At 46.0% G+C, this 13,698-nt stretch overlaps 1 protein-coding gene across 1 annotated transcript in view; it reads left to right on the top strand.

Moving 5' to 3' along the window:
- The first annotated feature begins 4,030 nt into the window (after positions 1 to 4,030).
- LOC119972912 (26S proteasome non-ATPase regulatory subunit 10-like) overlaps positions 4,031 to 13,698 on the top strand; it is a 60,641-nt gene continuing 50,973 nt past the window's right edge. The window contains exons 1-2 of the mRNA XM_038810459.1: positions 4,031 to 4,239; positions 13,457 to 13,558. Of these exons, the coding sequence (XP_038666387.1) occupies positions 4,090 to 4,239; positions 13,457 to 13,558 (252 nt within the window). The 5' untranslated portion in view covers positions 4,031 to 4,089. The remainder of the gene's footprint in view (positions 4,240 to 13,456; positions 13,559 to 13,698) is intronic.

The raw sequence follows: 13,698 nt of genomic DNA, 5'->3' as shown, positions 1-13,698 counted from the left end.
GCAATGTTCAAGAAGGCAGTTCAATACGACCTTCACAACGGCTAATCAGACTACAGGAGGGAGATAAATCACTTGGTTGCATGGTGTACGTTCTCTAAATGTCGGATAGACCAAGGAACTGATCATCGACTTCAGAAAGCGTAGCACGACATACATTCCTGTCTGCAGCAATGATTCTGAAGCGGAGATGGTTGATAGCTTTATGTTCCTGTGGGTCATCATCACCAACAGTTTGCCCTGGTCCACTCGCGTTGATGCAACAGTCAAGAAAGCCCAACAACGTCTCTACTTCCTACGGAAGCTAAATAAATTTGGCATGTCTGTATCGACTCTCACAAACTTCTACAGATGTGCAACAGAGAGCATTCTATCTGGCTGCATCACAGCCTGGTATGGGAATTGCTCGGTCCAAGATCGCAAGATTGTGTGAACTCAGCCCAACGCATCACACAAGCTTGCCACCCTCACATTGATTCTGTAGACACCTCCCGCTGCCTCAGTAAGGCAGACAGCATTATGAGAGACCCCTCCAGCCCAGGCATTGCTTTCTTCCAGACCCTCCCATTAGGAAGAAGGTACAGATGTCCGAAGACCCGCACATCCAGACAAAGGAACAGCTTCTTCCTCACAGCTACAAGACTCCTTAACAACTCCCCCTCGGACTGATCTGTTCCCTGTAAGAACACTATTCACGACGCCCTATGCTGCTCTTGCTCATGTATTTGCTTTGTTTGCCTCATGTTCCACACTGTAACCAATCACTGTTTGTCGATGTACCATTTGTCAATGTTCTCTGTTGCCTATTCTTTTTGTCTATTATGTACGTACTGTGTACGTTCCCTCCGCTGCAGAAAACTACTTTTCACTGTACTTCGGTCCATGTGACAATAAATCAAATCAATCATTCAATCAATAAAGGGCAATTAGTGATGGCAATAAATGATGGCCTAGCCAGTGATGCCCACATCCTGTAATCAATTTAAAAAAAAATCAAACTTGAGAAGATAACATTCACACTACACATGTGCCAGACAATGACAAGAGAGAATCATATCGCTTCACCTTGACATTGAATGGCATTATCAACCCCCATTATCAACTTCCTGGGCATTACCATTGACCAGAAACAGAACTGGACTGACCATATGAATACCCTGACTACAAGAGTTGGTCAGAGGTTAGAAATGCTGAAGTGAGTAACTCAAGTCCTGACTCCCCAATGTGTGTCCACCATCTACAAGGCACAAGTCAGGCATGTGATGGAATTCTCTCCACTTGCCTGGATGAGTGTGGCTCCAACAACACTTATGAAGCCGAGCACCATCCAGGACAAATCAGCCCACTCGATGGCACTCCACTAGCTTAATCTTGAACTTCCTCCAGCATCAACAGATAGATACTGTACAGTACAAGTACTGTACACACCCCTGTTAGCATCAACGGAGCCGAGGTGGAGATGGTGAGCAGTTTCAAATTCCTTGGGGTGCACATCACCAAAAATCTATCCTGGTCCACTCACGCCGACGCTATCACCAAGAAAGCACAACAGCGCCTATACTTCCTCAGGAAACTAAGGAAATTCGGCATGTCCACATTAACCCTTACCAACTTTTACAGATGCACTATAGAGAGCATCCTATCGGGCTGCATCACAGCCTGGTTTGGCAACTGCTCGGCCCAGGACTGCAAGGAACTTCAGAGAGTCGTGAATACCGCCCAGTCCATCACACGAACCTGCCTCCCATCCATTGATTCCATCTACACCTCCTGCTGCCGGGGGAAAGCGGGCAGCATAATCAAGGATCCCTCCCACCCGGCTTACTCACTTTTCCAACTTCTTCCATCGGGCAGGAGATTCAGAAGTCTGAGAACACGCACGAACAGACTCAAAAACAGCTTCTTCCCCACTGTCACCAGACTCCTAAATGACCCTCTTATGGACTGACCTCATTAACACTACACCCTGTATGTTTCAACCGATGCCAATGCTTATGTAGTTACATTGTATATCTTGTGTTGCCCTATTTTGTATTCTCATGTATTTTCTTGAATTCTGTTTAATTCCCTTTTCTTCCCATGTACTGAATGATCTGTTGAGCTGCTTGCAGAAAAATACTTTTCACTGTACCTCGGTACACGTGACAATAAACAAATCCAATCCAATCCAATCCAATTGGGGAAGCTGGGACTGTTCTCCTTGGAGAAGAGAAGGTCGAGAGAAGATTTGATAGAGTTGTTCAAAATCATGAGGGGTCTGGAATGATTGGATAGGAAGAAACTTTGCACTGATCGAAGGATTGAGAACCACCAAGGTACCATAGTGGTTAACACAGTTGCTTCACAACTCCAGGGTCCCAAGTTTGATTCCCACTTGAGTCACTATCTGTGCGGGGTTTGCACATTCTCTCTGCGTCTGCATGGGTTTCCTCTGGGTGCGCCGGTTTCCTCCCACAGTCCAAAGGTTGGGTGGATTGGCTTTGCTAATTTGCCCTTAGTGTCCAAAAAAAGGGTTAGATGGGGTTACGGGGATAGAGTGGAGGTGTGAGGTTAGGGTGGAGGTATGGGCCTAGGTAGGGTGCTCTTTCCAAGAGCCAGTGCAGACTCGATGGGCTGAATGGCCTCCTTCTGCACTGTATCTAAGGTGATTAGCAACAGAATGAATGGTGACACGAGGAGAAGCTTTATAACCCAGGGAGTAGCTTTTATCTAGAATGTACTGCCTGAGTATGTGATGGAGGCAGATTCAATAGAGGTCTTCCAAAGAGAATTGGATAATTATTTCGGGAGAAAAAGATGGCAAGGCTATGGGAAAAAGAGTAGTACCAGGTGAGTAGGTATTGCAGAGAGCCAGCAAGGATGCAATGGGCCGAATGCTCTCCTCCTGTGCTGTAAACATATACTATTCCACAAAATTGCCAAACTACTTGGCTTTAGGTTGGCTGGACCCTCAAATGGAAATGAAGCAAATTCTAGGTAGGGATTGCTTTCTGTGGTTGCCGGACACAGTTCACCCATGGTCCTAAGCCCGAAATCTTCATTTTAATCATTTTTAAAATTCACTTTCATTGTTATTTATACAGACCAAATAACTACAGGGCTGGGGGGGGGGGGGGGGGGGGGGGGGGGGGGGACATGCTCTCCAGCAGTCTCCCAGACAGTAAATGCCATTACATTTAATGATTCAATGCAAGCTGTGACCGTACAAGTGTATCTTATAAAGTGATATGGGTTTAATATGACATTTCAGTCTTCATAGAATTTACAGTGCAGAAGGAGGCCATTCGGCCCATCGAGTCTGCACCAGGCCTTGCAAAGATCACCCCACTTAAGCACACGCACCCCAATTAACCCTTTTTTTGGACACTATGGGCAATTTAGCATGGCCAATCCACGTAACCCGCACATCTTTGGACTGTGGGAGGAAACCCACGCACACACGGGGAGAACGTGCAGACTCCGCACAGACAGTGACCCAAGCCAGGAATCGAACCTGGGACCGTGGGGCTGTGAAGCAACCGTGCTAACCACTGTGCTACCCAGGAGAGAAATTCGAGTGAATCCTATTTTCAGTAAATAAATAAAAAAATAAATCACCAGGAATAACCGACAAAACAAAAGCTGATTTTACATCTGGGAGAGGGAGGCGAAGAATCCGGAGGGTGAAATGTCCATAGAGCCTTTCACACAAGGGGTGAAACGCTGCCTTAATGTTCAACTGAATCCAAGGTAACGGGCTCCAAGGCGGAGTTAGAAAAGTTTAACTGGTGCCAGAGCGAATGTCCTGATTGGTGCCGCCGACCAGAAGAGAAAGAGAGAGAGAGAGAAAGAAAAGGCCAGTTGCAATCTTTTCCTCTGTACCTCCCGCAAAGAGAGCGAGGGGGGGGGGGGTGAAATGAGGCTTTGACCAAATGTGAAATACCCACCTACTGCTGGCAGGCACGGTACAGAACGGGATAGAGTCAGGGGGGAGAGGGTGGGGGGGAGTTGGAGGGTGGGGGAGGGGGGAGGGGGGGGGGGGGGGAGGAAGAAGGGGGTGGGGGGTGGAATTCCCTAGCAGGGTTTGGAAGGAGTGGAGCACATGTTGGGAAGATGTCGGAGACGAGCTCCATCAGTTCTGGATCGACAGTCGGCTCAGGCAGCCGTGTGTTGCAGCTGGCCAGCAAGGGAGAATGGTGTGTGCTGGAGCAGAGCCTGAAAAGCATGGACAAGGGAGATCGAGACATCATCCTCACCGACGAAGTGTGTAACTTTTTGTTGTTGTTGTTCTTGTCGTCCTTCCCTGACAGTAGTTTGTGTATTGGTGTGGGGGTTGCCCCACCTGTTAATAATAGGAGCAGAGTTCTCTCTGTCTGTAACGGAGCAGACAAGTAAACGTCCAGTCTCCCTAACAGCTCGAGCAAACCATTATTCCACCGACTGCAAGTTGGAAGGTGTGTGTTTCCCGAGAGCTGAACGGTAAATAAGATCAAGGTTAGACCGTGAGTTCATCAGAAGAAGTCACCGTATAATCAAAGAAAAATAAATTGGCCTTAAACGCAAGGCTACAGTCACCAAGCCAACATTTCAGTCAAAAGACCTGATGCTATCTTGAGGTAGCTTGATATTTTTTTCCCTTCAATTAAACTGATCCCCCCCCCCCCCCCCCCCCCCCCCATCTGGAGGGGAGGACATTCGGCCCACCGCGCCTGTGGAGGCCCTGTGAAAGAGCTGTCCAATTCCTCCCACTCCCCTCCCGCTGCTAATGACTCTTTTTCAAGTCCAACTTGAATGTGACTCTGGAATCGGCATCCTGTCAGACAGCGCCTTCCTACTCATTTACTGCAGTTTTACGTTAAAATTTTTTTTAGAGTACCCAATTCATTTTTTACGATTAAGGGGCAATTTAACGTGGCCAATCCACCTACCCTGCACATCTTTGGGTTGTGGGGGTGAAACCCACGCAAACACGGGGAGAATGTGCAAACTCCACACGGACAGTGACCCAGAGCCGTGATTGAACCTGGAGCCTCGACGCCGTGAGGTTGCAGGGATAACCCACTGCGCCACCGTGCTGCCCTCCGTTTTACTTTTGACACCAACACCCCCCCCCCCCCCCCCCTCACACATACCATGTTGGGAAACAGTCTATTCCAAATCTAGCAGCTGAACCTGCATGTTCCCTGACCATTTATCCCATTAGACATTTCTGTGTTCATGTTTATGATGGAAACGATGATGGGATGGATTTTTACCACCCCAGTGGTGGGTTGGCAGCTCTGGGGGGGGGGGGGGAGCTGCATGTAATTGTGTGTCATTCCATGAGCACTGTTCCCAATGCCAACCCACTCACCCCAGCTGTAATCTCACCAGTGAGAGGTGTCAGCAGGCACGATCACCCAGGGGCCAATTGAGGTGTTTCAGTGGCCAATTTATGGTCCCAGAAGGGCCTCCTTTAACCGCTGCTGAAATTGAACCCATGGAGGGTGAGGCCCGCTCCAAGTGTTTGACCTGGCAGCTTTCATTACTGTGACATGGCTTTGCAAAGTCGGGGTGGGGGGAGGGAGAGACTGAATACCTGCTTTGTGGGTGAATTATGCCCCTCAGTGCCCCTCCCTGCCCCCACAGGTCTTTCCACCTCTGCATTTCCTCTCCCTATCCCTGCCCTGTCCACCCCGACCTCCCACATCTGCCTTGCTGGGGCCTTCCAGTCTGGCCCTGACGGCACATTGTCCCTGCGCCCACCTCCCCATATAACTTTGCATCTGGCATCATTGATGATCACTGTTCCCACTGTGGCTACCACATCCAGTGGCACTGCTGGGACCAGAAATCTGCCAGCCATTTGAATGGCATCAGCTCTCTGATGCAGGACCTGCCCCTAAAATGGGGATGAAGGCCCGCAGGAAGACAAATAACACTCCGTTGGCCATTAATTGGCTGCAGGTGGACCTGATAAAGCAGGGGTAAACTCACCCTTGACTTTACATATCCCTGCCATAAATGCTAGTAAAAGACCAAGCTTATCTCATTGTAATTACTTCCTCCTGCCTGTGGAGGCGCTGAGGAGCCACCACTGGGTGGAGTTCTTAAATGCGCCATGAAAAATTAACTAAGGCAGTTTCCATAAAGAAATTTGGCATGGGAATTAATAATGGAGATGTAAAAATGAAAACAGAATATACTACTTTAAAATGGGGATTGAATTACATCTGTGATAATTATTACCTGTTCCATATCCCTGTTTCCTTTGAAAATAAACTTGGTTTGATTCCCTCTGTGCAATGCCACAAGAAATCAGCCAGTAAATAATGATTACAATTTAATGACGGATGAAAGGATGACAAAACTGTTATTAAATCATATTTATCAAATAAAAAGAACAGGTTAATTGTTTGCCAAGGGAAACACATTAACTTCATCAAGTGTTTGAAAGGCGGTTTTTTATTGCAAGTTGTGGGAAGTTATTAAAATATTTTACTCTGCCTCTTGTAATTCAGCAACCATAAACTGATATGTCTGATTATTGTAATCTTTGTGTCCAATTAGACAAATACTAAATTTAGTTCAGGAGACAGGGAACTCTGATGCACAACTCTTTAACAGAGTAAACACGTTGATTCAAATGTGGGTGAATATTTGCTTCATTTTTCAGGGCTAGTTGCATGAATGAACAGGACACAAATGGAAAGCCGTACAGAATTATAGACAGATGTATTGAAAGGTTGAGGAAGCTACATTCATTGATTGCAGTGAGATTCACAATTATAAAGGGATGGATAAAGTCAATCCAATGAAATTGTTCACATGGGTACAAGGTTCAAAACTATAAATATAGTTTAAAAATAAAGCAATTAGGATTGCAATTATTTTTAATGAAATTAACATTTTTTTGCACCTGAATACGATTTTCTGGAGTACTTCCTTTGCTTACTGAAAAAAATAATAGAAGTCAAGGGCATATGATTGAATGTATGGACAGAGACATTGCCTTCCCCGGCTGTAAGCTCACCTCCGTGTGGCCAAGAAGCCCAAGCTGATTTTAGTAGTCAGGCCGTTAATTGTCTCAAGGCAAGTCATCCATCTGGTGAGCACCCAGGATGATAATCATGGGTGACTCATTGATGGTATTGCCTTCGAATGTCAATGGGTGATGGTTCTGTTGCTGGAGATGGTCATTGCCTGGCACTTCTGTGATGTGGATATAATATGAGACTTATCAGGCCAAGCCTGAATGTTACCCAGGCATTGCTGCCTGCTGCACAAGGACCGTGTGATCATCCCTTCTGTTAATGGACAGATGCATCTGCATCGAGTAGATTGGTGAGGCCGAGGTCAGATAAGTTTTTTCTTCATATTGGTTCTCTACGCTACCTATTGCAGGCCCACTGTGGTAATTTTGTCCATCAGGACGTCACCAGCTCTGTCAGAATGGTGTTACCAAGCCACTCTTTGTGAAGGACATTGAAATTCCCCACCCAAAGTATATTCTGCTAATGCTGTTGGGGTGGATTTAAACTAACTTGGCAGGGTCTGGAATCCTGAGAGAAGGTTCAGGGATAGATGCATAGCCAAAATTAGAAGAGGCATCAAATGAGTCAGGAAGTCATAGAATGTTTTAGACCAGATGGAGTTTGGCAAGTTGGATGGTATTTATTTTAATGCAAGGATTCTGACGAACAAGGCAGATGAGTTGAGGACACAAATTAAAACATGGGTATGATGTCATTGCTGTCACTGAGATATGATTGAGAGAGGGGCAGGATTAAAACACTGAGTGTCTTTAAGACAGAGGTAGATAGGTTCTTGATTAATAAGGGGATCAGGGTTTATGGGGAGGAAGGCAGGAGAATGGGGATGAGAAAAATATCAGCCATGATTGAATGGCGGAGACTCGATGGGCTGAGTGGCCTAATTCTGCTCCTCTGTCTTTTGGTTTTATGGTCTTAGGATTTGCAGTTAAATATTCCAGGGTACAGGATCTTCAGGCGAGATACGGAAGGAGGTAAAAGACGAGGGGTGTTGCAATTTTGATCAGGGAATCAATTACAGCAGTAAGGAGGCACAACATCTTAGAAAGCTCTTCAATTGAAGCCATATAGGTAAAGCTTATAAACTAAACAGGAGCAATCACATTGTTGGGAGTGAAAAGCAGATATGTGGGCAAATTTCAGAGAAGCATGAAAGTAATAGGGCAGTGGTAGTGGGGGTTTCAACTTCCCCAACATTAACAAGGGTAGCCATGGTGTGAAAGGTTTAGATGGAATGGAATTCTTAAAATTCATCCAGGAGAACTTTTTAAGCCAGTACGTAGAATGTTTCACAAGAGAGGAGGCGGTCCTGGCGGTCCTGGACTTAATTTTAGCTGATGAAGCCAGGCAAGTGAGTGAAGTATCAAAGAACAAACAAAGAACAAAGAAAATTACAGCACAGGAACAGGCCCTTCGGCCCTCCCAGCCTGCGCCGATCCAGATCCTTTATGTAAACCTGTCTCCTATTTTCCAAGGCCTACTTCCCTCTGTTCCCCACCCATTCATATACCTGTCCAGGTGCATCTTAAATGATGCTATCGTACCCGCCTCTACCACCTCCGCTGGTAAAGCGTTCCAGGCACCCACCACCCTCTGCGTAAGAAACTTTCCACACACATCTCCCTTAAACTTTTCCCCTCTCACCTTGAAATCGTGACCCCTTGTAACTGACACCCCCAATCTTGGAAAAAGCTTGTTGCTATCCACCCTGTCCATACCTCTCATAATTTTGTAGACCTCAATCAGGTCCCCCCTCAACCTCTGTCTTTCCAACGAAAACAATCCTAATCTATTCAACCTTTCTTTATAGCTAGCACCCTCCATACCAGGCAACATCCTGGTGAACTTCCTCTGCACCCTCTCCAAGGCATCCACATCCTTCTGGTAATGTGGCGACCAGAACTGCACGCAGTATTCCAAATGTGGCCTAACCAAAGTCCTATACAACTGTAACATGACCTGCCAACTCTTGTACTCAATACCCCGTCCGATGAAGGCAAGCATGCTGTATGCCTTCTTGACCACTCTATCAACCTGCGTTGCCACCTTCAGGGTACAATGGACCTGAACTCCCAGATCTCTCTGCACATCAATTTTCCCCAAGACCCTTCCATTGACCATATAGTCCGCTCTTGAATTTGATCTTCCGAAATGCATCACCTCGCATTTGCCTGGATTGAACTCCATCTGCCATTTCTCTGCCCAACTCTCCAATCTATCTATATTTTGTTGTATTCTCTGACAGTCCTCCTCGCTATCTGCAACTCCAGCAATCTTAGTATCATCTGCAAACCTGCTAATCAGACCACCTATACCTTCCTCCAGGTCATTTATGTAGATCACAAACAACAGTGGTCTGAGCACGGATCCCTGTGGAACACCACTAGTCACCCTTCTCCATTTTGAGACACTGCCTTCCACCACTACTCTCTGTCTCCTGTTGCCCAGCCAGTTCTTTATCCATCTAGCTAGTACACACTGAACCCCATACAACTTCACTTTTTGCATCAACCTGCCATGGGAAACCTTATCAAACGCCTTACTAAAGTCCATGTATATAACATCTACAGCCCTTCCCTCATCAATTAACTTTGTCACTTCGTCAGTGGGGGAGTATTTTGCAGACAGTGATCATAACTCCATTAAATTCAAGACTGTTATGGAAGAGGACAAGGGCGGGCCGGAGATCAAAGTTCTAAACTGGGGAGGCCAATTTGAATAAGATCAGATATGATTTGGCAGATTGGACCGAAAGCAGATACATTTAGGTAAATCTGTGACAGAACAGTGGGACGCATTAAAGAAGGAAATAGGCAGAGTACAGGGACAACATGTTCCAGTCAAGAAAAAGGGTTAGTTCATTAAATCCAGTGAACCCTGGATATTAAGGAATATGTAGCATTGGATAAGGAGAAAAGGGGAGGCTCATGGCAGATATCGAGGGATCAAAACAGCAGAAGCCCTAAAGACAATTGTAATGTGCAACAGGAAGTTTAAAAAGGAAATTGGGAGAGTAAAACAGGACATGAAATAATACTAGCAGGTAAAATAAAGGAAAATCCCAAGTTGTTTTACAAGTACAGTAAGGATAAAAGGATACCTAGGGAAAGAATAGGACCCATTAAGGACCACAGTGGTAATTTGTGTGTGGAGCCGGAGGACATAGGCCGGGTTCTAAATTAGTACTCTGTGTCGGTTTTCACTCAGAAGAGGGATGGTGTGGGTATAAAAATCAGGGAGAAGAGCGGTGATAAAATTAAAGAGATTAACATAGGCAGAGAGGAGGTTCTGAGTGGTCTGGCAGGCTGAAAGGTAGACAAATCTCCAGGGCCAGATGAAATATATCCCAGGCTGTTGAGGGTTCCCTCCAAGTCACTCACTACCCTGACCTGGAAATATATCACCGTTCCTTCACTGTCGCTGGGGCAACATCCTGCAACTCCCTCCCTAACAGCACAGTGGGTAAACCTACACCTCAAGGACTGCAACGGGTCGAGAAGGGAACTCACCACCATCTTCTGAAAGGCAACTAGGGATGGACAATAAATTCTGGCCTAACCAGCGATGCCTACATCCTGTAAATTAATTTTTAAAAAGAGACAAGGGAGGAAAAAGCAGGGGCACTGACAATAATTTAAAATTCCTCTCTGGCCGCAGGAGAGGTGCTGGAGGCCTGGAGGCTACCCAGTGTGGTACCATTATTCAAGAAGGGAGTAAGGGATAAACCTGGAAACTACAGGCCCAGTCAGTCTAATCTCAGTGATAGAGAAACTATTGGAAGCAATTCTGAGAGTCAGAATTAATCTGCATTTGGAGAGGCAGGGATTAATCAAGAACAGTCAGCATGGTTTTGTTAAGGGCAGGTCAGGTTTGACCACCTTGATTGAATTTTTCAAAGAGGTGACCAGGTGTGTAGAGGAGGGAAATTCATTTGACGTAATCTACTTGGACTTCAGCAAGGCTTTTGATAAGGTCTCACATGGGAGATTGATGGCGAAGGAAAGAGCCATTGGGATCCAATGAAATTTGGCAAATTGGATCCAGAATTGGCTGAGTGGCAGGAAGCAGAGGGTAATGATCAAGGGATGCTTTTCTGACTGGAAGTCTGTGTCCCGCAGTGATCAGTGTTGGGGCCCTTGCTGTTTGTTGTTTATATAAATGATTTAGACATGAATGTCGGAGGGATGATCAGCAAGTTATCGGATGATGCGAAAATTGGTGGGGTTGTAAATAGTGAGGATGATAGCATAAGATTACAGAGGGATAGACTGGTTGGCCAGATGGGCTGATCAGTGGCAATTGGAATTCAATCCAGATAAGTGAGAGGTGATGCACTTGGGCAGGACAAACAATGCAAGGGAATACATGCTGAACGGCAGGACCCTGGGAAGCACCGAGGATCAGAGGGACTTTGCTGTGCATATACACTGGTCCCTCAAGGTAGCAGAGCAGGTGGATACAGTGGTTAAGAAGGCATATGGTATACTTGCCTTCATTACCTGAGGCATAGGGTTTAAGAGCAGGGAGGTTATGCACATTATAGGAGGGATGTGATAGCACTTGAAAGAGTGCCAAGGAGATTTACTAAGATGTTGCGAGGCTGGAGAGTTCTAGCAATGAAGAGAGATTGGACAGACTGGGGTTGTTTTCCTTGGAGCAGAGGAGACTGAGGGGGGTCATGATTGAGATGTATAAAATTATGTGGGGCATAATTAGAATAGACAGGAAGAAACTTTTCCCCTTGGCAGAGGGATCAATGGCCAGGGGGCATAGATTTAAGGTAAGGGGCAGGAGGTTTCGAGGGGATGTGAGGAAATCCTTTTTCACCCAGAGGGTGGTGGGAGTCTGGAACTCGCTGCCTGAAAGGGTGGTGGAGGCAGAGACCCTCATAACATTTAACATGTATTCAGATGCCAAGGCATACAAGGCCAAGTGCTGGAAAATGGGATTAGACTAGTTAGGCGGTTATTTTTGACCTAGCGCAGAAGGGCCTTTTCAGTGCTGTAGACCTCTCTGATTCTATGACTGTATGACTCTCTGTGCCATTTCCCCTTCCAAATGGTGTGCAACATTGAGAAATATTGCTTCATCAGCTGAGGAAGGGTGGTAGGTGGTCATCAGCAGGAGCTTTTAGTGCTCATGTGTTACCTGATGTCATGAGACTTCTTGGGACCTAAAGTCAATATTGGTGACTTGCCCACTCCCTCCTGGTTGTACGACACAGTGGGGCAGGACATACCCAATGATGGTGATAAAGGAATCTGGGACAAAAACAGAAAAACAGCTCAGACTGCATCTGTGGAGAGAGAAACAGAATTAATATTTCTAGTTGATGCTAAATGTCATCATTATAAGAAATGCATTTGTGATCAATGTCCAGAACTCTTATTGCTATTATCACCATTAGCTATAACATAGAATTGTAGAATCCCTACAGTACAGAAGGAGGCCTTTCGGCTCGACCCTCTGAAAGAGTGGCACAGTAGCACAGTGGATAGCACTGTGTCTTCACAGCTCCAGTGTCCCAGGTTCAATTCCCAGCTTGGGTCGCCGTCTGTGCGGAGTCCTCACGGTCGCCCCATGTCTGCGTGGGTTTCCTCTGGGTGCTCCGGTTTCCTTCCACAGTCCAAAAGATGGGCAGGTTAGGTGGATTGGCCATGATAAATTGCCCTCAGTGTCCAAAAAGGTTAGGAAGGCTTTATGGATTACGGGGATAGCATGTATGTGTGGGCCTAAGTGGGGTTCTCTTTCCAGGGGTTGGTGCGGACTCGATAGGCCAAACGGCCTTCTTCTGCACTGTAAATTCTATGTTCCATGTAGAGTACCATGCTACCACCCTATTGCCATTGCCCGACCTAACCATTGGACACTAAGAGGCAATTTAGCAAGGCCAATCAACCTAACCTGCACATCTTTGGTCTTTAGGAGGAAATCGAAGCACCCGGAGGAAATCCATGGAGGCACGGAGAGAATGAGCAAACTCCACACAGCCAGTCACCAAGGTCGGAACCGAACCCGGGTTTTCTGGCACTGTGAGGCAGCAGTGCTAACCACTGTGCCACTGTGCTGTCATAGATGGCACTATCCTTTTGAAGTTGCCATGGCTACGATGCTGACTGAATGGCACATGATGAAGAATGCACGTAGGATCCTCAAATCAATACAGAGTTAAATGGCATTGTTGAGAGTGGCCTAATTTCTGGTTTAGCTTCAAAATAATTTTTGACATACAGCACCAGCTGGAAAAGAAACGTCTGTGCTATGTTTAATATGCCAGTCTGTATTTTTCATTTTGGATGGTGTTCTTATTACAGTGCCAGCTAGTGCTGCCTGATTCAGCATGGACCACTGATTGAATGTGGCACGTCCATTTGATGATTCTACGTTTATGCTTAAACATGCTTTTAAAGATATTTGTTTTGTTAAGTACGATGCATTCTAATTGGCAGGAATCTGGTCTGACTCTACTTTTGATCGCTGTTCGAGAAAGCAAGCTGACGATTGTGGAAAGGCTCTTTGAGTTAGGAGCCAATCAGAACGATCGGTCAAAGGTCAGTTTCAGATCATTTGCATTAACAAAATTATTATATTCAATGTGCATTTTGGAAAAGGGGCAAATAAAAGACCTATAATCTTTGCCTCTTGTTTACATCAGGAAGCATGTAGTGTGCTAATAATCTACCTCTCATTG

The sequence above is a fragment of the Scyliorhinus canicula genome, chromosome 10, assembly GCF_902713615.1.
Source record: "Scyliorhinus canicula chromosome 10, sScyCan1.1, whole genome shotgun sequence".
Lineage (NCBI taxonomy): Eukaryota > Metazoa > Chordata > Chondrichthyes > Carcharhiniformes > Scyliorhinidae > Scyliorhinus > Scyliorhinus canicula.
Note: the sequence above shows the minus strand (reverse complement) of the source record. Positions and strands in the feature narration are given on the sequence as shown.